The sequence below is a fragment of the Brassica oleracea genome, chromosome C7 (genome assembly GCF_000695525.1).
Source record: "Brassica oleracea var. oleracea cultivar TO1000 chromosome C7, BOL, whole genome shotgun sequence".
Classification (NCBI taxonomy): Eukaryota; Viridiplantae; Streptophyta; class Magnoliopsida; order Brassicales; family Brassicaceae; genus Brassica; species Brassica oleracea.
In genome coordinates this window covers 39,178,564-39,203,821 of record NC_027754.1, presented here as the reverse complement: position 1 = coordinate 39,203,821, position 25,258 = coordinate 39,178,564, and the positions used below count along the sequence as shown (strand labels likewise).

Genomic DNA, 25,258 nt, shown 5'->3' with positions numbered 1-25,258 from the left:
GGGAGGGGGTAGAATTATTTTTATTAGATTTATAGCGATGTGTTTAGAAAAATTTCGCTCTGCTCAAACGTTCTTGTAATGGACGTAAAATAAAAGAGTGTTTGTTTAGGCGATGTCGATGGTAAAGATCAATAGTTAGACATGTTTGGGTTTGATCAAAAAAAGAAGAAGACATGTTTGGTTATGGATGCAAACATGTTCAAAGTTATCAAAGACGATAATTCTTATCCTGAAATCAAGTGAAAAATCCGTTGAAGCTTTCCCTTGAAGAGAATGAAGATGGATATGTTTATTGCATTTTATGGTCTTAATTATTAATTAATTGTATATAAAAGTTGAAGGATCTGTACGAGCCAATAGCACATCCATATTTTACCTTTAAAAATTATGCAAACGTGAAAATAATAACTTCAAAACTCCCTTGAAACTTCAATGAGTAATCAACGGATTCATGCAAAATTTCAAAAACATTTTAAAGAAACAGAGAAATAAATTCTCCTTGATCCTCTTCTGCTAAAACGCAGAGAGAATTTAAATCAATTAAAGCAAAAATAAAATTCGGATACAAGCAGAAAACCCTAACTGATTAAAAAAAGAAGGGGTTTCGCTTGATCTCGACCTAGTTATATAAAATAGAACTACATAGAGCCCTAATAGTAACTATAACCACATCCAGCCTGATAAGGGTATTGATGCTGGTAAGGTTGCATCGCTGGCAGCCCTGAAGGGTAGTAACCGTAAGACGAAGATGGATGGTAGCTCAAATTCATACCAACCGGCCAGTAAGGCGTTGTTTGGCCACAGTAAGAGTTTTGATAGTTATTGCCAAAATTGGAATGATGATGTATACCGGTTTTCACAAAGGCCATTTCAGCGTCTTTGCCTCTCCCTGAAGCCATCAATTTCAATAGCTTGTTTGGGTCTCCTTGACCCGTTACGTATGCCATTCCTTCCTCCACGTCTATCCAAAAGCTTCCTCCTAAACCATATATAAAACCATAATCAGAAAACAAAATATTGAGACCGTGTATATAAATATGTGCATATGAAATTACAAACCTTTGATTTTCTTGAGGATTTTCGTCATGCTCTTGTGCCACTCGGGTGAGTTAGTGTTCACTTTGAACCCACAAGTCTGCAAGAAAATTAACGTTCGAATTATCTTTAAAAGGTAACATACTAATCGGAAGAATTATCAATACATGAAATGAGAACACGTGAGGACGATAGAAAACGGACCAGCCTTGTTGTCCGACGATTTGAGGAAAACATGCTAATTGATATATATGGAACTCGTGAAGAAAAGTTTTGTTTTCCTTTGAAAAAAATGAACGAGAGTGTTGTATATTTATATTGGTTTCGATGATCAGTACTGGATATATTTAAATCTATATCAATATGGTAATTACAATATCCATATTTTACAAAATGGGTTTCGTATTTGGAATAAGTGTCGTTAATGGTATCATATACGCTTTCCTTATGTGGCATACTTTGCGATTATTGTCGTTAGAAAATTAGAACGCAAGTCTCTCTCCAGTCCTCAGCTCCATATCTTCAGACAATAAACACATATATTTTGTTTTTGTCTTGATACGATACAAATACGCAGAATCTGACCGTGCGTGTATATGGGCCTTTATTAGGCCCACTTTTGAAGGATCAAACGCTCATTATACTTTATCGGGCCCAATAATAGTTCACTGTGGTCTTCAGGGTTTAGCGGGATCGCAGAATCTCTTCCGCTGATGCTTTGGGTGAAATGGGTTTCGGTGCGATTAGATCGATTCTCCGTCCGCTATCAAGAACCCTAGTTTCGCGCGTCGCCGCTAGCTGCTCCTCTGCGCCGTTGATCCCGGCTGCGAAACCCGAGTTATGCTCTTTCTTGGGTGGATCGAGGTTGCCGTGGATTCCGATGGCTAATCATTTTCATAGCTTGAGCTTAACTGATACACGGCTCCCGAAGAGACGACCCATGGCTCATCCCAAGAAGAAAAGATTCAAACTTAAACCTCCAGGTTTGATGCTTTGTTGAGTGATGTGTGATTGAAGTGGAGTTAGTGTATCCATTTAACTACGGTTTAGTATGAATCTTGTGTTATTTAAATGGACCGTAAATGCAGGGCCGTATGCATATGTTCAGTATACTCCTGGGGAGCCAATTGCTTCAAACAATCCCAACAAGGGTAGTGTGAAGAGAAGGAATGCCAAGAAGCGCATAGGGCAGCGCCGCGCTTTCATACTGGTATGTATGTGTGCTTTCTTTCTAAGCCTTTTGCATATCTCTCTACATTATTACAAGTGTTAGTTCTGGTTATTGTTGGAACAAATTTCAGATGACTGTTGGGAAAATGTGTAGGATGACCCTCTTGCTTCTCTGTTTTGTTTCATTTTCTGAGGAAACAATGTTTCTACATTATTTGGTTGTGTTATTTTTAAATTTGTTATCCATAGATTGTATCTCTGTTTTGTCCCATTTCTTGGCAGAAACAGTCTGCAATGTTTTTTTTTTTTTATTATAGTTTTGTAACAAATGAGTAATGTGGTTTTGTCTAATGAAATGGAATTAAATACTTGTCACAGTCTGAGAAAAAGAAGAGGCAAGGGCTGGTGCAAGAGGCGAAGAGGAAGAAGAGAATCAAGGAAGTGGAACGTAAGATGGCTAAAGTCGCAAGGGAGCGAGCTTGGGAGGAAAGGCTGGCTGAGCTTCAGCGACTTGAAGAAGAGAAGAAGAAATCAATGTCTTCTTAAATTTTGCTTTCCTTCATCCAAAAAAAAAAACATAGAATAAATCTCTTTCTTTTGAGCTAGGTTTTGCTCCTAACTCTTTGTTGTGTTGCCGAGATTCACTCACTCTTGTCCCTCTACTGTTTTGTAAGAACCTGAGAGTTACTTGACGTTTCTGATCTTTATAACCAGTCATGTGTTTCTTGTTTCGTGACTAGAGATTGTTACGTGCATTCAAAATCTCAAACTCTTGTAATAAAAAGTCTTCACTAGGTCGCTGCTTTTTCATCTCTCACATCAGAACAAGAATCATGACAACAAGCTTAGTGAGAGAGAAGAAGATCAAGACCAACGGGATTTGGTTAAACGTAGCCGAGAAAGGAGACGAAGGAAGACCTTTGGTTCTGTTACTCCATGGCTTCCCCGAGACATGGTTCTCTTGGCGTCACCAGATCGATTACTTGTCTAGCCATGGCTACCACGTGGTCGCTCCAGACCTCAGAGGCTACGGTGACTCCGAGTTTCTTCCGAGCCACGAGTCTTACACTGTGAGCCACCTCGTCGCTGATGTCATCGGTTTGCTTGATCACTACGGCACTGCTCAAGCTTTTGTGGCTGGACATGACTGGGGATCTGTCATAGGTTGGTCTCTATGCTTGTTCAGACCAGACAGAGTCAAAGGTTTCATAAGTCTCTCTGTTCCTTACTCTCCAAGAGATCCAAACCTCAAACCTTCAGAGTTTTCAAAAACCTTTGGAGATGGGTTATACATCACTCAGTTTCAGGTAACCTTCAAGATTTTGTTGTGTTTTGTTTTGTTTATATTGTCATCGTTTGATTCAGTTTCTTGTTTCACAAGAAACCTGGAAGAGCTGAAGCTGCATTTGCCAAGCATGATTGCAAGACGGTTATGAAGAAGTTCTTGCTAACAACGAGAACAGATTTCATGGTGGCTCCTCCCGGTACAGAGATCATCGATGATCTCGTGATTCCTTCAGAGATTCCAGAGTGGATAACAGAAGAAGAGATTCAGGTTTATGCAGACAAGTTTCAGAAAAGTGGATTCACTGGTCCGTTGAATTACTACAGAGCCATGGATCTGTAAGTTTTCCAAACCTGTCGATTAGAGTTTCCTTACCGTTAACAGTTGTTGAAAGTGTGGGGGGAATTTTTCAGGAACTGGGAGATATTGGCGCCGTGGGAAGGCTCCAAGATCCTTGTTCCGACAAAGTTTATTGCCGGAGGCAGAGATATAGGAGCTAAAGAGACGATGGAGTATGTGAAGGGAGAGATGTTCAAGAGTATTGTACCTAACGTTGAGGTTGTTGTTATTGAGGATGGTCATCATTTTATCCAGCAAGAGAAAGCTAAACACGTCTCGGAGGAGATTCTTTCCTTCTTCAACAAGTTACGTACAACAGAGTAAAAACATCATGCCGTTTTTATGGCCTTATAAAGAAGAAACTATGATGCTAGTATTCGATTAAACTACTAATGTGTACCCAATAATGAAAGCCTAGTGTGATATTCTTGGCAAAATAATGGTTAATAAAGTAAGAAAGACAGTTTCCTAATCTTTTATACCATCCATGTGTTTCTTGTTACATAAGTTTCTATACCATCTCTTCTGTTTTATGGTAGATATGTCTCTTGTGAATCATGACAACTATCTAGCGAGCTGACACATGTGACCTATATAGAAGCCTCGTCTCTTTTTCGTTGATAGCAAAAAAATTCATCCATCTTTCTATTCTCAGCCTGTAATAAAGAAAGTCTGTGCTTGGTTGCTGATCAAGGTATAATAATAATAAAAACGTAAATAACTTATTTGGGCCGTATGGGCCTATGAAGGGCTTGAAACGGCAGCCCTAATGCATATTTTACTTTCGTAAACGCCGTCGTTTCAGCTGTGTTTTCCACCTTTGATGTTCATCTTTTGATTTTGGGATTATTTTTGTTATTTTTTTCCGCTCCAGATTTGAAATTGAAGCTTTTGGTGTTTGGGCTCGGAAGATGGATCCGGATGCAGTCAAGTCGACACTCTCGAATCTGGCTTTCGGAAATGTATTGGCTGCAGCTGCTAGAGACTACAAAAAGGTTAAATCCATTTCTATATTTGAGTATTTAATCCATCAAATGCGATGATGCCTTTTTCTCAAGGTTTCTAGAAAATTGTACGAGTTTGAAGTCTCCGTTTTCGTGTTTTTTTAGCATATGATCTTGGTGGCTTTTTTTTTTAATGGATATTTATATTCAGACAAGTGGTTGTGATCTGTGTTTACGAAATGGATTCATCTGTGTTTTATTTTTGTTGTGTCTGTAAACTTCATGAGTTTCTGTTTTTTGGCACTCTTTTTTTTTTTTTTTTATAGAGTAACATGTGATTATTTGTATGTTTATGATGAAATTGTTCATTATACGGCTTTGTGTGCAGGAAGTTCTTGCAAATGAGAAGGCACAATCATCAAACCCTGTGAATGAGGAGGTTGATCTTGATGAACTTATGGATGTAAGTGCAATTGTTTCTTTGCTATTTTGAGTATTTTGAAGTTTCTGTCTCTTACTGTAGACTCTCATGTTCTGTAGGATCCAGAGCTAGAAAAGTTGCACGCTGATAGGATTGCTGCACTCAAGGTGAGATCACTTTTCGCCTATTTAGTTATTGCTTGTATTGGTATTGAGCTAAACCTCCAAGATTTTTATATGAAACAGAGAGAGGTTGAGAAGAGAGAAGCGTTCAAAAGACAGGGACACGGTGAATATCGAGAGGTAAGCGAGGGTGATTTCTTGGGAGAAGTCACCAGGAGTCAGAAAGTTATTTGTCATTTCTACCACAAGGAGTTTTACCGCTGCAAGTAAGAAAGCTTCTTACTTCTTTTTTGTTTTTGTCTTCTGTTATGTTTAAGCTCATATAAAACCTGTATATATAGGATTATGGACAAGCATCTGAAGTCTCTTGCGCCTAGACATGTGGATACTAAGTTCATTAGAGTGGATGCAGAGGTCAGTCAACCACTTGACTGAAAGATAGATAAAAGGGTTGTGAATCTAATGCTTAGCTGATGATATGAATGCAGAATGCTCCTTTCTTTGTCACCAAGCTAGCAATAAAGACCTTGCCTTGCGTTTTGCTTTTCAGGTTTCATCTCTTTCTATTCATTCTTACATTACATGGTTTGTTGCTAGGCTTTATACTTGATATAATACGGCTTTTTCTTTTTTTTTTTTATCATTCTACTCAGCAAGGGAGTCGCCATAGATAGGCTAGTTGGGTTCCAGGATCTAGGCACAAAGGATGATTTCACCACGACTAAGCTAGAGAATGTTCTGATTAAAAAAGGTGTGGATCCATCTTTTTAGTAAATACAGTTCAAATAAGGGTATTGTTTTTTTTCAAAATGTGGAAAATTATTTAAACAGGAATGCTTAGCAAGAAGAAGAAAGAGGAAGATGATGAAGATGCTGAATACCAAGAGAGCGTAAGGCGTTCGGTTAGGTCTTCAGAGAATCTGGACTCTGACTCTGACTGAGATCAACCAAGCTTACATCACAGATTCGCATTGCTGTTTGTCTCTGTTTTTGCCCTTTTTGCTCTTTTCTTATATGTTATTAGGAAATGAAATTTCGATATAATATCCAAACTGTCAAATGCTACATGACTTTGTAAGCTGCTATATGTAATACACCATGTTTATTGTTGCTGATACATAAAAATTTGAACTGTTCGCTTCAAAACGTTGCCATAAATCAGGTCCTGTGTGGTAGTGTTTTCGTCCACATTCATCTTATTGGTAAAATTCTTGTGGAATCGCATTTTTTTATGCTATTCTGCCCGCCATTCAGCAGGTTACCAATCAAGGTCATCATGTGCTATGGAGCTTTTGTTCTGTAAGCAGTGTTCTATCTAGATCCATGACTTCGCTTACAAATTTTATATGTTATATCATCTCAAAATACACGATCAAATTTGATATGTTATATCATCATTTATTTAATCATCTTCTAATTTCAGAAGTTAATTTTACTCGCTTCTAATAAGCTGGTCATCAACCTCTACGTTTTTCTTGACCTCCAATTCTTTGTTTTGAGTGGTCTTGCCTTTGTTCTCCAATTCTTGCTCTTCCTTCTTAGCCTCATCTTCTTCATTTTCGATCTTTTTGACTTTCAAGAACTCAATCAAACCCTCAAGAATCTTATCAACAATGTCATTCCTCATGAGTTGTTCTGCTATCTCTGCTGGACTAACTTGTGTTGCCTCAATACCTTCCTCGATCTTCCTGAAAAGCTTATGCTCACTGATCTCTAAATAGTTTAAAACAAGAGCTTTGAAAGTACTCGGCGTGCAATACGACATGTGAATGTGCATGTCCATGCGTCCTGGCCTCAACAACGCTGCATCTAGCTTCTCTTTGTAGTTCGTTGTGAATACTATTATCCTTTCGTCGCCACAACTTGACCAAAGACCATCTATGAAATTTAGCAGTCCAGAGAGCGTCACTTTTTTGTAACGTGTGTCATTACCGTCGTCTGATTCTCGAGTAGCTTCATCAGTTGTTCTATCTTTCAACTCGATCGAACAATCGATATCTTCCACAACAAGAATAGAGCGGTTAGCAGTAGCAATCAGCAATCTCCGGAGCTCAGAGTTGTTGTTCACTGCACTCAACTCTAAGTCATATATATCAAAGTTGAGATGATTAGCCATTGCTGCTATCAAACTTGACTTCCCTGTACCTGGTGGACCGTATAACAAGTAACCTCTCTTCCAAGCTTTACCAACTCTCTTATAGAACTCCCTTCGCTGCACAAACTGGTCGAGATCTTCCATCACGTTTCTCTTGGCATCTGAATCCATTGCTAGCGTTTTGAACGTCGAAGGGTGGTTAAGAATCACAGAGGTCCAAGCGTCTGAGTAAGTCCCATACATGTTCTCTGGGTCAAGAGTGAAGATCTTGAGAGTTTTCTTCTCTTGCTTCACCAGCGTAGCTCTTTTGACCATGAATGGTAAGTAAGACTCAAGAGCCATGTTCTTGAACTTCTTGTGGAAGCTGAGCTCGAATGATCGTACTTCGGATTTGAGTGTAGAGTTTAGATCCCGCGGGTTGTGGAAGTTCTTGGACTCAACCTGGTGGCAATGGAGGACCCATCTGAACTTGACGCCGTTGAAGGTATCTATAACTTCCTCGTCACGTTCCACGGTGACGTTGTAGTTGTTTTCTTTTTCGTGTTTGCTGACTTTGATTCTTTTGTTAGAAGGAGAGATCTTGGTGGCTAGATAGGCCTCCGCGGCCTCGAAGACTTCGTTGTGGACAAACCCTTCGAACTCTTCGATGATTATTGTCATTTGAGATGAGAAGTAGCCAAAGAAGATGCGGAAGCCATAGGAGATGTATTGGTGCACCTCGTCAGGCAAATAATCTTGGACTAGTGATTTAGCTAGCATTGCGGTTGCAGCCACCGAGGCTGCGGTTGTGAGAACCGTCTTAGCCGTGGCTAGACGAGATTCCGCGGACAAAGAGTCAGAGGCACTCATTTTCTTTGTTAGAGTTTGTGTTCAACGTAAAAACTCAAGAGTTTTATTATTGGTGGACGCAAGGAATAAGCGAGGATCCTCCCGTTGCAACAACATTGATGTTTCTTTTTGATAGAATAATGAAAAAAGAAGAAGGAAAGTTGAGTTTTAGAAGGGGTCCAGTGACTTGGTCATGAGGCTTTTCGATTTATCGACGAGAGAACATAACGTGCGTCAAAGGAAGATGAGAAAAATAGTAAACAAAGACTGTCTTGACGTGTGGGTAATTTTTCTCTCAAAAGAAGTATTGGAGAAAAGATTAGAAAAGGTCGAATACATACATAACCTATTACATTTCTATTAGTTGATATAAGAGTTTAACCACTCTACCGAACACCATGTTGTTTCCACCGTATGATCAAATACAATAATAACTTTAAGTGTGATGACTTGTATATTACTTTCAAATCAGTTCCTAGGCATGGGCGTATGGATCTTCGAGTCGGGTTCTGGCCGGTTCCTTTCGAGTCCGGATCTTTTGGATCCGAATTTTTCGGGTCCTAGACATTTAGATCCAAAAGGTATTTATGAATTTTTTGTTCGGGTCGGTTCTTCTCGGATCCGGGTCGGTTCGAGTTTATAATTAAAATACCTATAAAATATCCGTAATTTCTAGATCCATATCAGGTCTGGTAGGATACGGATCGAGATCGGGTATTTATGATCTAAAAAGGACACAAAATACCCAAACCCCCAAAATATGTCATATATATCTACAGTTTTACAAAATAACTTAAAATAAACTATTAATAATTTAAATAAAACATTTTTTAACTTTAAATTTTATATTTAAAGCTTCATATTACTTCAAAATGCTACAAAAATAATAACAAAAATACATTTTAACTAAATTATAAAATAAAATATAGAAAATAGAACACAAAAATCATAGTTTTGGATATTCATGTTTTTAAGTTGGGTATTAATCGTATTAATCGGTTCTTATTGGGTCGGGTCTATTCGGGTTAGTTCTTTTCGGATCCGGTTCTATTTGAGTCGGTTCTTTTCGGTTCCGGTTCTTTCGGGTAGAAGAATGTTGGGCCCAATAGGTACTTGTAAATTTTTTGTTCGATTTCGGGTCGGGTATTTTTGGATCGGTTCCAGTTCGGATTTTCGGATCCATGTAAAATGCTCAGGCTTACAGTTCCACATGATATAAAAACAAAATGTTTGAATCAAACACGTATAGTATTTTATCAAAGGGATTTCCTAAACTAAAAAAATTCAAAAATATATGTAAATATTTCTGTATGATAAATTTACAATATTTGTTAATATTATTTTGGATCTTTTATATCATTCTATATACTTCTATAATTTAAAATAAATCAAAATATTTACAGTGCTACACTGTTAGTGTGACTAGTGACGCATAGGATCCAGGCGAATACACCCTTAATGTAATTTGATATGGGGATTGCCATTTAGAGATTTTTTTTCTTTTGGTCGACCGCTGATATAATTGTGGGGCAAATATCTACAGCTCATAGGCTTGGACCCAAAAATACTATATATTGATTTACGTCAACATCCTTAGCTTTCCTGTTTTCGTTCATGCATCCATGATACGCATAATAATGCATGTCGTAGCTCCTTTTTGTAATTACTTAAATGAAATAATAAAGAAAAGATGAATGTGTTTTCGTTCATCGGCTCCCCGAGCTATATGAGCCTGCGGTGAAAGTACATTAAATAAGGAAGGAGATTATTTGGAACAGTGAAAGCGTAGTTACTCTTGCAAATATTCGTAAATGTAATCTTTATTTTTCACTATGTCAACGTAATGCATGCCAGTTTTACTTTAAATGAACATGTGCTATATACATACTAGTATATAACCTCGAAGGAAAAAGAAGACAGATCCAACCACAATAACAATAGGCCAATAGCCGTTCGTGGTGACGTGGTGTAGACAATCATATTGTTGCTAATCATCTCAGATAATGATCCTAAAACAAATTAAGCGACAATCTATAATTTATACAATTATATCATTAAAATTCTGAAAAAATAATGAAAAGGTGAAAAGAAGTTTATTTCTCGTATTATCCTATTTTATTGTTAACTTTTGTTTCTTTTTTTGGGTTATTGCTTTCAGATATATCTCTATTTTCTGTCAACTTTTATAATCCATGATGTATCTTATTACGAAACATTTAATAATATTTCGAGTTAAAAAAAATTATCAGCAGAGATTACGGGTCTTGGTGAAAAAGAAAGTCACTTCTCATCTTAATTTATCCTCGTGTCTGCATAAAAGTGCATTTTCAGAATACTTTTGCAATTCAATATTATTGCACTATGATTAGTGCTAAGACGTACCCACCAGACACTCTACGGCTACAGAAATTACTTCACTTTCAACTTTGAATGTATTATATAGATTATTGAACGACTTATGTGACCATCGATCATTTCCATGAAAAACTTATAAAAATGAAATATGTTCCTTTTCAAAATATTTACACCGTGCCCAATTTGCATATCGTTTTTATCACACAAAAAATGATTTTTCACAAATGTTTACCAAATAGCTGTTTGATGCCAGCCTACAAATTAATTCATCAAATAATTCTCACTCTAGATATAAGACTATATATTGGTTTGTATCCAGATACATAAACTACATCACTTTCAAAGATTAATCAGTACAAGATGTACATTAAATTGTATCGTATATAAATAATAATCTTCTAAATATTACAACTATACCTTTCAGAACGATATATAACGGGTAGTCCTTCCACAGGATAATAATTTATTTTCTTGAAAACATATAGCGTGAATAGATTTTCAATGATTTTTCAGAGATTAGATTTATATTCATTTTGTTTCTATATATGATACAATAATTAAAACTATTTTTTATGATGATAATTGATGCGGACAAACAAGATCGCGTTTCTGACATTGTCGTGTGAGTTGTGATTGCTTTTGTCTTTCATTGTGAGTAGGCATTATGTACTCAACCAAAATGCTAACTAATTTCAAAAGACGATGGTCTCTTTTTGGATTGCACTTAAAAAGCAATTCAAATTTTGTCTTTAATTAAGATGTCTTGCTTTGATATTAGTTTTGTATCAAGATACATACACCACATCACCTTCAATAATTAATCAATACAAGATGTACATTAGACTATTTTCAAAAAAAAAAGAGATGTACATTAGACTGTGTCGTACTTGAACCTAAATAATTTCCCAAAGATTACAGGTGTACCTTTCAGAACGATAACATGTACACCTGAGCGGATCTAGAAATCGTTATAGTCGAAAGCGTTATAATGAATTTTGAGTTAATCGAGAGCATTTCCGTAAAGTTCGAACTAATATCAATTTGAAAGGAGAAGTCTCAGATTATCCTATCATTTGAGGATTCGAACATGTGACAGTTTTGACAACTTTGACATAACCCTGATAACTTAAAAAATCTAAATTTAGCAGAGGACACATGATCCCACGACCAATCTACATCCACCCCTGCATGTACATAGTCCTTCCAGAGACTAATAATTTATTTCTTGAATACATAGCTTGAATAGATTTTCCATGCTTTTGCAGATTACATCTATTTAAATTGTTTTAATAGATAATACATACTGATTTAAAAGTAAGGCTTTATGATGAGGATAAACAAGATCGCGTTTCTGACATTGTCGTGTGAAGAGTTGTGATTGCTTTTGTCTTTGATTGTATGTACTCAAGTAACTCAACTAAAATGCTTAATAACTTCACACGACAGTCTCTTCTCTTGAAATACACTAAAACCAAAAGTAATTTGGTAATATACCATGATTTCACGAAACATGGCTTCTACTTCAAGTTTCTATTATTATCAGTTCAGGAAGTGACACTCACTAGACCAACAGAAAAAAAAAATCAACATACAGAAACACAGATAAGCACTGTTCATATTAATCCTGAATCGTTCAACAAATTTGATCCAAACATTACAGAAACAAACCATACGTGTTTGATCCAACAAAGAAAGGGAGCACAAACAAAATGAGATCGATACGATCGTTCTTCATTGTCGTTCTATTACAAAACCGTGCTTGCTTGTTGGTTCGAACTCGAACATACAACATAGATAGTTATGTCGGGATATACTTATATATTTAGATTTAATTATGGATAACGACGGCGAGAGATTCTCGGCGACGAAATATCAACTGTTTCGCGATGAACGCTTCGATCGTTTTCTGAAACTCTTCGTTTGTCAGATTATCCTCCGGAAACGGCACTTCTTCGCACGACGCGACGGTTTCACGGCACTTTTCCGTCTCCGATCGCCGGAGCGTAGGTTTCGTCACCATCGCTGGACTCTGTTTCGCAGAGATTTCCGTTTTGCTTCTTTTATAGACCTTCGTCGGTGGAGGAGGATGATCGTTCGTTACATCAGTGACAGTAATCGAGTCCTTCTCCGGCTCGGTTGTCACGTGTTGACCACGCGCCACCGTCGGATTTGAATTTGAACTCGAATTTAAATCGGTTTCCGTGTCGATCATCTCTTTGTCGTCCAAGACGATTGTCTCTCCCGTCAGATCTCCGTCGGAAGAACTGACGCGACTCTCTCCGGATCTGCTGAACGCGCGGAAGATATCCGCCTCTGCTCCGCCGCCGGAGAAGACGGTGGATTTGGTGGTGAGAAGAGCGACGACGATGGAGTTTGTAAGGACGAACATGAAGAGAGGAGTGGAAACGACGGAAGAGAGACGACGGAGGAACTCGCCGGCGAAAGGGAGGGAAGTGAATATCCAACAGACGAAGAGAAGAGCGGCGCAGATCTCCGCTATGCGGAGGAGGAGACCAATGCTCTGGAAACGACGCAGCGCATTGGCTTTCTCTGCTTTCACGCTGTCGAAATCGATGGAATCCATTTCTCTGTCGATCAAGAAATGCGAGACTCAGACTCCGTACAAGTTTTTTTTAAAGAGAAGGAAGTGGAAGAATGGAAGTGGACCCAAGCCTCTCCCCAAGCGTCTCTTTTTATAGACTTTCTTTGCTCCTTTTTTTTAATTTTTATTATTGTTTTCTTTAAATAACTGAGCTTTTTTTTTCTTGTACTTTTCCAATTACTTTTGTTGTTAATTTCGATATATTAAAACACTAATTTTTTTTGACATAAAAACACTAAATTGTTGACTCTGTTTATGGAATTCTGAAATTTTTGAAAGAGTGGAAGTGCAAGATCGCTCCAGTTAAAAAAATACTAAAATAAAGAATACTCATGCATTCGAGAATATTATTTTTGAACGAGTTGACAGGAAAAGGAAAAAAAAAAAAATTGAACGAGTTACAGCTGTTATTAACAAACAAAAGTAACATAAATAAATAAAAAGAAAATTGGACCGGGCAACAATGAAAAGTGATGTAAGAACTAGTAAGAACGAATCAGGTTTTCACGTGAGCCGTATGGAATCCGTAAAACAACCGCTCTTTCACCACTTTAGATTGGTATCGCTTGTTCTTCTTTTTTTTAACCAATATTTTTGGTATTATTGGTTGGTTATGTTTTCACCAAATCATGAATCTTTCAATTTCAAATTATATAAAGAAAGTGCATTGCTATTATTCTTTTCGGATCCTTAATTTAAGGACTGTTTTCTGATACATGCAAATTGATCTGATCTCATATAAATACGGTTAAACTAATTACCACGTGTGAATGAAACCAAGAACGAGCTTATTCAGATAAAATTAAATATGATGCTATGATTAGTTTAACCGTAATATGATGCTTATTCACATGGCTCCGATAAAGATTCTACGGTGTTTCAAAAAAAAAACTGCCATGAATCACGTGTGTATAAAATAATGTACCCTATATATAATACAAGTTGTATTGCAGAGATATCTACGGACTTTGTCTGAAACACAGTCCAAACTCTTATACGTTCTATTTTAAATTGATTTATACCCAAAATCTCCCTTCGAAATTCTTATAGGTTTCGGCCATTTACTTATTTTAGGGCATTCTTAATAGTGAATAATTTCCAAAAAATATTTCAGATTATATATTAATATTATTTAATAATCTACTTTCAACGTAAAATAATCCATTTATATAATGGCACATGTTGATAGACTTTTTAATTTTTGTTTGAAAATTTCTTGTTTGGAAAACATTAATCAGATTTTAATAAATTTTATTTTTGTTATTTTGATTATGAGAAATTTGATAAAATATGTTCGTTATAGTGCTTTAGTTTACAGGAAAATATACATTTTTAGATGGATTTCTCACATTTAACCATATACACTATATTGGAATTGAACTAGCTAGACTACCCAAAAAGCAAGTTTAAGGAACACCGAAATTGTAAGTTGTCACACATGAAAAGTGTTGTCCGAATATATTCGCATCTATCTCTTTAGTTTATATCTTTTCACACTGTATTCTTTTACAATCTAATTATATATAGCACATTGGATTGTCGTATAAAAGTACCTAAAAGTTTATGAAGATGACTAACTAAATTGCATAACATATACAAATCAAACAGACACACCATTAACAAAGAGAAACATACACTATTTCCGTTGGTGGGCATGAATTAATATATTAGGTGAGGCCAAATGTAAAGATCGGCTAAAGGATCCAAAGAATGCTTTGAGTCGCTTCAATTTATAATTAGAAGCAACACTGATAAAAAAAATGGAAATAAATAGATAGTGGATATAAAGATAGGTCGACCCATAGCTTTAGTTTTGATCTTCCTTTAGTTTCTGCCAACAAGTTCCACTTACTTGCGTTTTTATTTGTTCATACGAACCGCATACCTGCACGCCTGACCCGCCTGGCAACAACAATGTTCATTAATATACACAGACCGTAGGATAAAACAAATTCTAGAAATCGAGACATTTTAGTACTATAGAATTTACAACATGTGGCAATTCGTATACTATTAGTTCAATATTTTCAAAAAAAGATTTTAAAAATATATATTTTCAAAATATCTTAGTAAAAAATACTTTTCAAAATATAGCCTTATTGTATAAAAAAAAAGGAAAGAAGCAGTTATATGGTTCACTTGTTTGGAGTCCTCATTCAATCTTTGACCACTACTCGAGCTATACTGACATAGATACATTGATTTGATTACAGCCCAGAGACGGAAACATCATCATGATATTCAGGAATGATTTGACGTAAAGCGACACCATGTTTTTTCCATACATCGTAACGTTTGTTTAAATTTCTAAACTTGAACTGGGTCATCGTCAATCTCTGCCAAAACTGTACTTTCAAGATTGAGTTTTACAGATTGATAGACGCATCTTGATCTTGATTAAATATACATCTCGCTAAAAACTATATACTACACACAGTTTTCATCTCGTATAATAGGACCCGTGTATACCATTTTCGTCTTTTTTTATTTTTTTTTGTTTAAATGTCAAATTTATACCATATTTTAGTTTGTGACAGAAGTACAATGAAGACAAAAGAAAACAGAAAGACCAAAAACTAAAACAAGAAGCAAAGTATAAAGAAACTAAACTTAGCACTAAAGAGAACAAGTGACTAAACACATCATGAAGAAAGAGGACCAGCTTACGTCTTAGTAGTAAAACCGGTTACAGGTGAGACCAATGTTACCACGAGATACCGTTACTCCGGCCAAACCTCGAAACCGAGAAGCAAGCGGCTCTTGCAGCTCCATAAGAACCACCGAAAGTTGGAGACACAACTGGAATTTCGAGGCAAATATAACACAAGCCCGTAAACCACCGAACCCTACGGAACTGAACCGCAGCGTCCCGACAGTTAAGAGAGGAAGAGAGTGTGATCTTCGTTGAACCGAAAAGATTTAGCCGCCTAACTATTGAGGCCCAATCAACCTGAAACCCTTTGCCAAGCAGCTTCCTAACCACAAACATAAAAGATTCACAGAGCAAAGTACCCAAAACCAGAAACGGCGCTAACTGATTCGCAACCGGGGAAGTAACCTCGCCACGAAACCACATCGCCTTGAAGCCAAAACCCTGATTTTGCACATCACCGCCAAGACACCAAGACGAAGACGAGAAGAGCCTTTCTCTAAGAACCAAAATAACATCGGGTAGAGGAGGAAGCAACCACATCGATCGATAATCTATTACCTGCACAACAAGAGACAAAGCACGGCCTGCCAAAAAACGGACCCAGATTTACCGCCTTTTGACACTGGGAAGGCCATGAAATTGAAACGTGCCACCACCAAGAGAAAAATGACTCAGGTAAACCACACCAGATCCGCTATCTCTCGCTCGCGTTCCGCCTTTAAGAACTAAATGACGGCTCTGTATTGCTCCACCGAAGTGAAAATCCGTTTAGCAACGAAGACACACCACAACAGAGAAGAAAGCAACTGATAAAACCTCCCAAAGAGACACCGTCACTATCTCCTGAGAAAGCTCCGACGCGAAGAAGCCATGGGACCAACTTTCTAAAGAAGAGCAAACGCTAGACACGCCACCGCCGGAGCCATAGACGACCCTACACGGCACTGCGAACCTTGATTTGCACACATCTTTGCCGGAAGAGCTTCGTTGAAAAACGAAAACCAAAAGCTTCTCCGCACGTGCGTCACCGAGAAAATCCCGTTGAACACGACTTTGGCTTTGACTAAGAGCTTCACCGTAGTCAACTCGCCGAGACAAGGATCTGCCCTTAGCCAATGCCCACTCCAACAACGGACCCTTAGATCGAGAAGAACCGAAGCCATTTTCTAAATGCGGCTAGGAGGAGACTCGTCTGGTCTCCACGCGCTACCTCCTTAAAGGGATTGGATCTCGACGGAAGAGCAAAATATCACAGATCCAACCTCTAACTACCCTAAAAGCCGACCCTACTCTACTGCCTTCACCCCTTTCGTCTCGCCGTCACACCAGATTCAAAGTAACCGGATCGGAAAAATAGATCTGAGAAACCTCCTTCGGGATACCATTTTCGTCTTCTTTTATTTTATGGAACTATATGTGAAAAACTTGGATGAAATAAATGCAAATCTTTGGTGGATTTCAAATTTGATGTCACCAGGATTATTTGTTTTTAGACAGACTACAACCGTAGATACCATGAATAGTTTAACAGATAATAATTGAGCTTTAAAGACTTGGAATGGAATGAAGAAGAAGAAAAAAAAGATTAGACGGTGTAAATCAGACAAAATAGATAGTACAGTGCAAAACTTTATTTAGACAGAAAATAAAAAAATACTCTTAAATAACAATTAATCGTGCTTTTGTCCTAGAAAATATAATAAAATGAAAAAAAGGAGGGATGACATTTTGCCTTTTGGTTTGCCCACAAAACAAAGCTATATAAATAAAGTATAGAAAGTAGTAGACTCTTTTATTCAGATTAGAAAGGTCACACTTGATATAACAAAGATATATTTTTATAGTTAAATTTAACATTCAATTCAAAAAAATATGAAAAAACTTAATATAAAATTTATTGAAAAGTAAAAGACGAAATATACCTGTATTTATAACCATAAGATTGATTAAATATATCAAAAATAAATAAATAAATTATATTTTAAAAATAGAAATAATAAATTAAACAATAAATATATATTTCACATTTGAATTTAAGGTTTAGTAATTACAATTTCTGATTTAGTATTTGAAGCGACGACTAAAATTAAAGTTTAAGACTAGTAATTTGGTCTATTTTTTTTTGATAAATGTTATTTTGAAAACAGAAATATGTTTTAATGCTATATAAAAAGGAATTTGCCAAAATAGAATACAATTTTTTAAATGATGGACTCTTTAAATGCTCATTAAAAATGTATTATAATACATGTTGCTTTTGAGAATCTAGAAGATGTATATATAGTCTTTTGAAAGTTATTTATGAGTTCATAGAACCAATATTGTCTACTAAAATCAAGTCTACTAAAATCAAGTCTCAGTAACACCATATTTTAATAGCATCATAAAATTATTAAAACTTATTTTTGAATTAATAGAGTTTGTAAAAAATTAAATAATCATCAAACCAATAATGCTAATAATATTTTCATGCATTTTAATTGATTTAAGAATACACACATGATTTATAAATCCAAGTAATATTTATTTATTTACAAATTTAACATGTCGATTTTAGTTAGTATTTAAAAATTAAGTCACTGTATATTTAACCAAAAATATCCACTCAAATCCATTATGGAATAAAATTTATTTGTAAATCTATATGATTGAATAACACATGATTTGGATTAGAATTATAAATCATATAACCAATAACACATGATTTTAATATAGATTTTTAAATCTTAGGAAAAAATAAAACTGAATGTCGTTTGCTTTTTTTAAATCCACTAAAATGCATAAAACCAATAATCCATTTTTTAACAATCATTAGAAATTCAACTCTCGTTAACACTACGAAATGGTATTTTCTATGAAGATATTTTGGGATATTTTTGATACTATTCCATCTGTTTCATAGTAAGTGTCATTATAGTTTTTTTTTTTTACACAAAAAGTGTCATATTATAATTTTAATGCAAATTATACAATATTTTTAGCTGAAAATTAATTGCAAACTACGTTGGTTTTATAAATAATTTAATTATCTCAAATATTATTAGTCAGAAAGATATAATTAATAACAATTTATATATATTTTTGCTACTTTATTAGTCTGGGTGAAAAATGTCAAAGTGACGCAAGCGAAAGAGTATTAAATAGCACATGTGAACATGATTATAAAAGAAACCCATTTATTAGTTTACTTCATCATTGGTTTACCGTTGACTCAACAAAATGCCACGTGGATGAAGAACTGAAGAAGAATCGAACAAGCAGAAACGTGAAGGGGGGGAGAAGATAGAAGAAGCCCTCTCAGGTTCTTTTCTTTATTGATTTGCAATTTCTTTCTTCGTCGCCGCCTCACTTTTCCGACGGAAACTTAGGTTGACTTTGTTTTCATTTTCGTCATTACAGCGTCTTCTCTAGTTCTCTCCTCCTCCACCATTCAAACTGATCGGAGCTATAATTCGTTCGATCATCTCTCGTGGGTTTTCCTTTATCTGTTTCCCGCGTTAGATCTATGGCCGTTTTAGTTGAAAGATTTGCTCGCAGAGACGGAAGCGAACAATCTGGGTCGGTCGAGCAAGAAGGTTCCATCAATGGATCTCCAGAGGTCCGGCACGAGATGGTCGCAGGTCGTGGGGTTGAAGCAATTGTTAATAGTCTGGTTAGTAAAAGGAATCTCCTTGATGCACGCAACATGTTCGATGAAATGCCTCTTTTTTTTTTAAAGTATATTCATTTCGTGTTGTGTATATGTTTCTTATTGAGACAGAGCAAATGGGTTGTGTCTATTCTGTTTGCTTCCATCATTCTTCTGAGGCATGATGGTACAGCCTTGTGGGGAATCATTGGATCCGTTTCGAATTCGGCTCTTTCCGTGGTGCTGAAGCGTATACTTAACCAAGCGAGACCTGCTACAACCTCGCGAACTGATCCCGGGATGCCATCTACTCACGCCCAGTCTATCTCTTTCATATCTGTGTTTGCTGTTTTGTCTGGTAAGCATTTAAAAAAAGAACATGGAACTAGTCATCAATTGTTTTCATTATTAGCATGGTACTGTTGAGACAAATTGGATCATATTGTTATTCTACAGTTATGGAATGGCTTGGAACCAGTAAAGTCTCTCTGTTCCTTAGCTTCCTTATAATCGCGTCGGGTTTATATTTTGTAAGTGTTTCAGTTCACATGCTTCGTAATGCAAATGCTTTGTAAATTGTAACAATTATTAAAATGTTGCGAAAACTAACATGTGCAGATACGGTTAAGGGTTTCTCAGAAGCTTCACACAAGCAGTCAAGTTGTTGTTGGTGCAATCGTGGGTTCTGTTTTCTGCATCTTCTGGTACACAATGTGGAACTCGCTTCTCCTTGAAGCCTTCGAGTCATCTCTAGTACTCCAAATATCTGTATTTCTGGTTGCAGCTGCACTTACGCTAGCTTTTGCAACCCATGTTGTACTTAACTGGTTCAGAAACGATAAATGAGCAAAAAAAACCTTGCTCAAAATTGTACTCCTAATTTTTTTTTAAAGAATTCCACATTCGCATTCTTTAATTAGTTCCCAAAACATAGCAAGGTCAAGCATCTGAGACTAGAGAGCTAACATTGAAAGTTAATAACAGGTAACACGAACCAAAATATTAGTGAATGTGGCTTCCACTTTAGTATGCCACCGCCAAAAAAAAAAAGAAACGTGTGTAATGCAGCTTCTTGAACGGTTAAAACAATAACCAAGGCAAAAGAACGTACCCAATCTTTGCTATGAAAGCATATCCAAAAATCTTTTGTCCAATCTACCATCAAATAACATATCCATAACCATCTCTATGGTGGAAGCATCTTTGGTGAAGCCATACCTCTTCATTTTCCTATGAGTTCAACTGAATTGCTTATGGACTCGGAGATGAGCTCGGATTAGTGTGTTTGTACGAGCCTTTCTTACATAGTTCTCCAATCATTGTAGTGTATATATGTTTTGACATCAGGCTTCACTCCTTTGAAAGAGATGCTACATAATATATCTCAGTCTCATCGACCTTACTAGCATTGCAAATCCCATGAATGATGATATTATAGATAATAATATCAAGATCCATCTCACTCTTGGGCATTCGATTCAGTAATTCCAACGCCTTTTCTAGTTCTCCATTGTCACATAACCCATCCAGCAAAATACCATAAGTCATAATATCAGGATGAGCACCTTGAGAATCCATCACTTGGAAAAGTTCTTTGGTGACATTAAGTTTGTTGATTTTATATAGAGTTTATTGATTTTAACAATTAAGAGAATTGTTAAATTTGTAAAGAACTGCAAAATGTTTTGTATGTTAAAAATTCTATATAAATATTATACATATTGCTTTTAGGAATCTAGAAGATATGTATAGTCTTTTGTGTGTTAAAAATTATATATAAATATTATACATATTGATTTTAGGAATCTAGAAAATATGATTTCAATTGTTTAAAACTCAAGTCTCAGTAACACCATATTTTAATAGAATCATAAAATTATTAAAACTAATTTTTATATTAATAGAGTTTGTATATAATCAATCATCAAACCACTAATGCTAATTATATTTTCATGCATTATAGTTGATTTAAGAATCCATATAGGATTCATAAATCCAAGTAAAAATTATTTATTCACACATTTAACATGTTAATTTTAATTAGTATTTAAAAATATAGACATCTGGAATCACAATACTAAAAGGGGAATAACATCAATTCTCAGCTATGTCACGTCGATTAAAAAAAACAGCAAATCAGAAAGCTTTTAATGGCCACGTCACTTTATGTTTCAGCATATCCAGTAAATTCTGAGGCCCAAATTTTACTTTAAAAAAAATCAATTTTGTTGTTAGCAATTCGTCATCTTCTTCGTTCTAACTGGAGAACCTATGACGATTCATATCTTCTATTCTCTTTAATAACGTCAGATCCATTACTCTTTCTCATTAAACCTCCTCTTTAATCCATCAATCGGAAGACATGCTAACGTTCAGACTCCTTTTGTTTGTAAGGTCATATAAACTCTTATTCCCATTCTCTGCTCAGCCCAAAAACTCACGAAACCTCCAAAATTCACCCATCGTCGATAGAATAATATTAATTTGAAAATTTATATGATTGAATGGCACATGATTTGGATTAAAATTTATAAATGATAGAACCAATAACACACATGATTTAAATATATATTTTAAAATCATATTAAAATTAACACTGAATGTCGTTTGAATTTTAAAATCCATAGAAAACATAAACTAATAACCCCTGCCTAAAATGCAATGTATTTTCTATGAAGATAAAAAATTCCATGTTTACTCCATCATTGGTTAACCATTGACTCGACAAAATACCACATGGATGACGAACTGAAGAAGAATCCAACAAGTATAAATTAGGTGGGGGTATTGGATCTTGAAGTTTGATGGAATTTGAAGGAAATATAGTTTCTATTAAATTCTACTGTTATTCAATTATGAATTTCTACAATTCTTTCACATTCTTGTGTTATTGAATTAAAGATTTCTATTCAGATTTCTAATTACTTTAAATTCTACTGTTATTCGATAATTGATAGATTTTGTAGTAATGTCATTTGAAAAGAATTTAATGGAAAATGTATTATCAGTATGTAAAGAAGCAATTCCTTACTTTTATGATGAGATTTGTCATCCTAATAAAATTCTAACGGTAATTGCATTTATCTCCATTTCTCTGCTTCTCATATGTTCCAAAAGTACGGCAAATAACGGCGACGATCAGTGTGAACTTCTACAACGTCCGTCATATATTTTCTTGCTCAACCGTCCTCACCTCCGTTCTCCTCACAAGTATGGTATTATCACCAACGAGATGTCCTCACCTACGACCACCTGACCGTTTCTTTCTCAACCGTCACGTTTCATGTTTCTTGTCGTCTAGAAAAAGACACACAATCTGTAAAACTGTAACTCTTTGTCATGTTTACATACAATCTGTAACTCATGCATCTCCACGGTCTTGTATAATGGACGTATTCACATTCGTTCAACTAATGAACATATAACATTTACATTTTTACCAGGCACATCCAAATATTGATAATATGAAGACTAAAACCTTTGAAGCTTTTGAAGAGTTACAAGTCATTTTTGAAAGTGCTACAGCAAGGGGAAACAACGCATTTGGACTTGGTGGTGATGCAACTGCTGAAGCTTTTGAAGTTGAAAATGATGTTCAAGAAAGAGAAGATGTGAACCATATGGAATATTTGGAATGTTTAAATCAAGATTTGCGATTTTTAAATCAGCACCTCCTTTTTCCTATCAAAAACAAGCTGGATTGGTATTGGCATGTGCAGCGTTGCATAACTTTCTGCGGAAAGAATGCCGATCAAATGTAGGTGAATTTCCTACTGAAGAAAATGTCCAACAGAATGCAACAAATGGCAATCAAGTTATTCGAAACGAACCTTTGGAAACACAAGAACAAGATAGAGAAAATGAAAATGCTTGGAAAACAACTATGGCAGAAGATACGTGGAGAGATGTCATGGATTTAGATGATCCATAGATCTTATTGATTAGTATTATGCATTTTAATAAAATTGCTACAGTCAGTGAATTTTTGTAGTAGTAGTAACGCTTATTTTTTACTTTCAGTTTTATCACTAATAAAATAATGTTTGTTACCTTTTCAATAAGAAATATTCAAAAATTTCATTGATTTTAGAGAAATTGATATTCTATCAAATTTACGTGTATTCTTTTAAAATCCATAAGAAAAAGTAAACATGGGAATTATGTAAATGCATTAAAATCTCATCAAGTCTTATAAACTACAGCAAAAATTACTATTGATGAATTCTTTCAAATTCTATTAAATTCTTTGATTGAATACCACCTCCTAAAATGCGCCTAAGTTCTACACAATTGCATATATCAAGCAAACACGTGAAGGAAGAAGATTGAATAAAGCCCTCTCAGGTTTTTTTTTTTAATTTGTCTCGTTAGGATTCCATCTTACTTCTTTTGTAGCGTTCAAATACATTTTTTAATCTTAGGTTGAATTTGTTTCCCTTTTTGTTAATGATAGCGTCTTCCCTCCTCCGCAATTCAAACTGTTCCTTCCTACTACTCTAGAAGATCGGAGCTATTGTTCGTTGTATTTATGGCCGTTTTAGTTACAAGATTTGCTCGCAGAGATGGAAGGGAACAACAGTCTGTGTTGGTCGAGCAAAAAGCTTCCATCAATGGGTCTCCAGAGCTCCGGTACGAATTGGTCGCTGGTCATGGGGTTGAAGCCATTGTTAATCGTCTTGTGAGTGAAAAGGAATCTCCTTGATGCACGCAACATGTTAGCATGAAATGCATCTTATTCATTTCGTGTTTCTTATTGAGTTTCAATTTAATGACAGAGCAAATGGGTTGTGTTTATTCTGTTTGCTTCCATCATTCTTCTGAGGCATGATGGTACAGCCTTGTGGGGAATCATTGGATCCGTTTCGAATGCGACTCTATGTGTAGTACTCAAACGTATACTTAACCAAGCGAGACCTGCTACAACCTCGCGAACTGATCCCGGGATGCCATCTAGTCACGCCCAGTCTATTTCTTACATATCTCTCTTTGCTATTTTATCTGGTAAGCAACTAAAAAAAAAGTTGGAAATAGTTAATCAATTGTTTTCACTAGAATGGTACTGTTAACACAAATGGATCATATTGTTATTCTACAGTTTTGGAATGGCTTGGAACCAGTAAAGTGTCTATGTTCCTTAGCTGCCTCATCATCGCGTCAGGTTCATATTTTGTAAGTGTTTCAATTCACATGCTGTGTAATCCCTTATGCAAATGCTTTGTAACAATTATTAAAATGTTGCAAAAACATGATATGTGCAGATACGGTTAAGGGTTTCTCAGAAGCTTCACACAAGCAGTCAAGTGGTAGTTGGTGCAATCGTGGGTTCTGTTTTCTGCATCTTCTTGTACACAACGTGGAACTCGCTTCTCCTTGAAGCCTTTGAAGCATCTCTATTACTCCAAACATCTGTATTTCTGGTTGCAGCTGCACTTACACTAGCTTTTGCAATTTTCGTTGTACTCAGGGGTGTTCAATCCGGATATCGGTTCGGTTTAGGTTCGGTTTTTTTTCGGTTTTCGGTATTTCGGTTAGTAAAATATAACTACCATTCTAAATCCATATTTACTTCGGTTCGGTTCGGTTTATATACCGTCGGTTTTCGGTTTATTCGGTTTTATACCAAAAAACATAATTATTTAGTTTGAGATCATATAAAATGAATTTTAGAGTCATATTGTCAACACAGTCATTTATTAAAAATATATTACATGTTCAAATAAATGAACAAAAACGTAAAAATGCTTCTACCATCAAATAAAATCATCAAATCTATAATTAAAA

The 25,258-nt window shown here is 35.7% G+C and overlaps 9 protein-coding genes across 10 annotated transcripts in view; 5 read left to right on the top strand and 4 right to left on the bottom strand.

The window, feature by feature from the left end:
• Positions 1-650: 650 nt before the first annotated feature.
• On the bottom strand, positions 651-1,272 carry LOC106303265. The gene is made up of 3 exons (XM_013739584.1): positions 1,240-1,272; positions 1,060-1,135; positions 651-979 (listed from the first exon to the last, which is right to left on the bottom strand). Exons 1-3 carry the CDS (start codon positions 1,270-1,272, stop codon positions 651-653), a joined length of 438 nt encoding a protein of 145 aa, XP_013595038.1.
• Positions 1,273-1,704: 432 nt separating this feature from the next.
• Positions 1,705-2,941, top strand: LOC106302177. The gene is made up of 3 exons (XM_013738708.1): positions 1,705-2,018; positions 2,124-2,245; positions 2,584-2,941. Exons 1-3 carry the CDS (start codon positions 1,763-1,765, stop codon positions 2,749-2,751), a joined length of 546 nt encoding a protein of 181 aa, XP_013594162.1. The 5' UTR covers positions 1,705-1,762; the 3' UTR covers positions 2,752-2,941.
• A 62-nt stretch (positions 2,942-3,003) lies between these two features.
• On the top strand, positions 3,004-4,308 carry LOC106302176 (bifunctional epoxide hydrolase 2-like). The gene is made up of 3 exons (XM_013738707.1): positions 3,004-3,512; positions 3,587-3,828; positions 3,904-4,308. Exons 1-3 carry the CDS (start codon positions 3,039-3,041, stop codon positions 4,151-4,153), a joined length of 966 nt encoding a protein of 321 aa, XP_013594161.1. The 5' UTR covers positions 3,004-3,038; the 3' UTR covers positions 4,154-4,308.
• Positions 4,309-4,675: 367 nt separating this feature from the next.
• On the top strand, positions 4,676-6,431 carry LOC106304212 (thioredoxin domain-containing protein PLP3A). Its single transcript, XM_013740612.1, has 8 exons — positions 4,676-4,824; positions 5,162-5,236; positions 5,314-5,361; positions 5,440-5,582; positions 5,658-5,730; positions 5,805-5,866; positions 5,970-6,067; positions 6,148-6,431. Exons 1-8 carry the CDS (start codon positions 4,741-4,743, stop codon positions 6,255-6,257), a joined length of 693 nt encoding a protein of 230 aa, XP_013596066.1. The 5' UTR covers positions 4,676-4,740; the 3' UTR covers positions 6,258-6,431.
• Positions 6,432-6,734: 303 nt separating this feature from the next.
• LOC106305218 (probable mitochondrial chaperone BCS1-B) lies at positions 6,735-8,351 on the bottom strand. The gene has a single exon (XM_013741589.1). The coding sequence runs from the start codon at positions 8,258-8,260 to the stop codon at positions 6,749-6,751; it is 1,512 nt and encodes a 503-aa protein (XP_013597043.1). The 5' UTR covers positions 8,261-8,351; the 3' UTR covers positions 6,735-6,748.
• A 3,838-nt stretch (positions 8,352-12,189) lies between these two features.
• On the bottom strand, positions 12,190-13,242 carry LOC106304165. Its single transcript, XM_013740560.1, has one exon. It carries the CDS (start codon positions 13,176-13,178, stop codon positions 12,423-12,425), a length of 756 nt encoding a protein of 251 aa, XP_013596014.1. The 5' UTR covers positions 13,179-13,242; the 3' UTR covers positions 12,190-12,422.
• A 5,795-nt stretch (positions 13,243-19,037) lies between these two features.
• LOC106303942 (lipid phosphate phosphatase epsilon 1, chloroplastic-like) lies at positions 19,038-20,357 on the top strand. Of its 2 annotated transcripts, XM_013740304.1 has the most exons (6): positions 19,040-19,150; positions 19,249-19,318; positions 19,387-19,501; positions 19,610-19,835; positions 19,934-20,007; positions 20,096-20,357. In XM_013740304.1, the coding sequence occupies exons 3-6, from the start codon at positions 19,460-19,462 to the stop codon at positions 20,321-20,323; spliced, it is 570 nt and encodes a 189-aa protein (XP_013595758.1). In that variant the 5' UTR covers positions 19,040-19,150; positions 19,249-19,318; positions 19,387-19,459; the 3' UTR covers positions 20,324-20,357. The 2 variants fall into 2 exon arrangements, with proteins under 2 accessions (XP_013595757.1, XP_013595758.1); XM_013740303.1 differs by having other exon boundaries at positions 19,038-19,150; positions 19,249-19,501.
• Positions 20,358-24,005: 3,648 nt separating this feature from the next.
• The window catches only part of LOC106301651 (lipid phosphate phosphatase epsilon 1, chloroplastic-like), a 2,164-nt gene continuing 911 nt past the window's right edge, over positions 24,006-25,258 (top strand). The window contains exons 1-4 of the mRNA XM_013738104.1: positions 24,006-24,155; positions 24,253-24,478; positions 24,573-24,646; positions 24,736-24,938. Coding sequence (XP_013593558.1) covers positions 24,006-24,155; positions 24,253-24,478; positions 24,573-24,646; positions 24,736-24,938 — 653 coding nt within the window. The remainder of the gene's footprint in view (positions 24,156-24,252; positions 24,479-24,572; positions 24,647-24,735; positions 24,939-25,258) is intronic.
• LOC106301650 overlaps positions 24,871-25,258 on the bottom strand; it is a 3,368-nt gene continuing 2,980 nt past the window's right edge. The window contains exon 5 of the mRNA XM_013738102.1: positions 24,871-24,938. The gene's annotated coding sequence lies outside the window, so the exon portion shown is untranslated. The remainder of the gene's footprint in view (positions 24,939-25,258) is intronic.

What these genes read in the sequence shown, in the direction of transcription:
- LOC106304212 (XM_013740612.1), top strand. Translation starts at nt 4,741, where the DNA reads ATGGATCCGGATGCAGTCAAGTCGACACTCTCGAATCTGGCTTTCGGA. An exon ending in CTGCTAGAGACTACAAAAAG is followed by an intron (nt 4,825 to 5,161) that starts GTTAAATCCATT and finishes CTTTGTGTGCAG; the next exon opens with GAAGTTCTTGCAAATGAGAA. An exon ending in TCATTAGAGTGGATGCAGAG is followed by an intron (nt 5,731 to 5,804) that starts GTCAGTCAACCA and finishes ATATGAATGCAG; the next exon opens with AATGCTCCTTTCTTTGTCAC.
- LOC106303265 (XM_013739584.1), bottom strand. Translation starts at nt 1,272, where the DNA reads ATGTTTTCCTCAAATCGTCGGACAACAAGGCTG. An exon ending in ATCGTCGGACAACAAGGCTG is followed by an intron (nt 1,136 to 1,239) that starts GTCCGTTTTCTA and finishes ATTTTCTTGCAG; the next exon opens with ACTTGTGGGTTCAAAGTGAA. An exon ending in AATCCTCAAGAAAATCAAAG is followed by an intron (nt 980 to 1,059) that starts GTTTGTAATTTC and finishes TATATGGTTTAG; the next exon opens with GAGGAAGCTTTTGGATAGAC.
- LOC106304165 (XM_013740560.1), bottom strand. Translation starts at nt 13,178, where the DNA reads ATGGATTCCATCGATTTCGACAGCGTGAAAGCAGAGAAAGCCAATGCG.
- LOC106302176 (XM_013738707.1), top strand. Translation starts at nt 3,039, where the DNA reads ATGACAACAAGCTTAGTGAGAGAGAAGAAGATCAAGACCAACGGGATT. An exon ending in TATACATCACTCAGTTTCAG is followed by an intron (nt 3,513 to 3,586) that starts GTAACCTTCAAG and finishes TTGTTTCACAAG; the next exon opens with AAACCTGGAAGAGCTGAAGC. An exon ending in TACTACAGAGCCATGGATCT is followed by an intron (nt 3,829 to 3,903) that starts GTAAGTTTTCCA and finishes GGAATTTTTCAG; the next exon opens with GAACTGGGAGATATTGGCGC.
- LOC106302177 (XM_013738708.1), top strand. Translation starts at nt 1,763, where the DNA reads ATGGGTTTCGGTGCGATTAGATCGATTCTCCGTCCGCTATCAAGAACC. An exon ending in ATTCAAACTTAAACCTCCAG is followed by an intron (nt 2,019 to 2,123) that starts GTTTGATGCTTT and finishes CCGTAAATGCAG; the next exon opens with GGCCGTATGCATATGTTCAG. An exon ending in AGCGCCGCGCTTTCATACTG is followed by an intron (nt 2,246 to 2,583) that starts GTATGTATGTGT and finishes TACTTGTCACAG; the next exon opens with TCTGAGAAAAAGAAGAGGCA.
- LOC106305218 (XM_013741589.1), bottom strand. Translation starts at nt 8,260, where the DNA reads ATGAGTGCCTCTGACTCTTTGTCCGCGGAATCTCGTCTAGCCACGGCT.
- LOC106303942 (XM_013740303.1), top strand. Translation starts at nt 19,355, where the DNA reads ATGGCCGTTTTAGTTGAAAGATTTGCTCGCAGAGACGGAAGCGAACAA. An exon ending in AAGCAATTGTTAATAGTCTG is followed by an intron (nt 19,502 to 19,609) that starts GTTAGTAAAAGG and finishes TTATTGAGACAG; the next exon opens with AGCAAATGGGTTGTGTCTAT. An exon ending in TCGCGTCGGGTTTATATTTT is followed by an intron (nt 20,008 to 20,095) that starts GTAAGTGTTTCA and finishes TAACATGTGCAG; the next exon opens with ATACGGTTAAGGGTTTCTCA.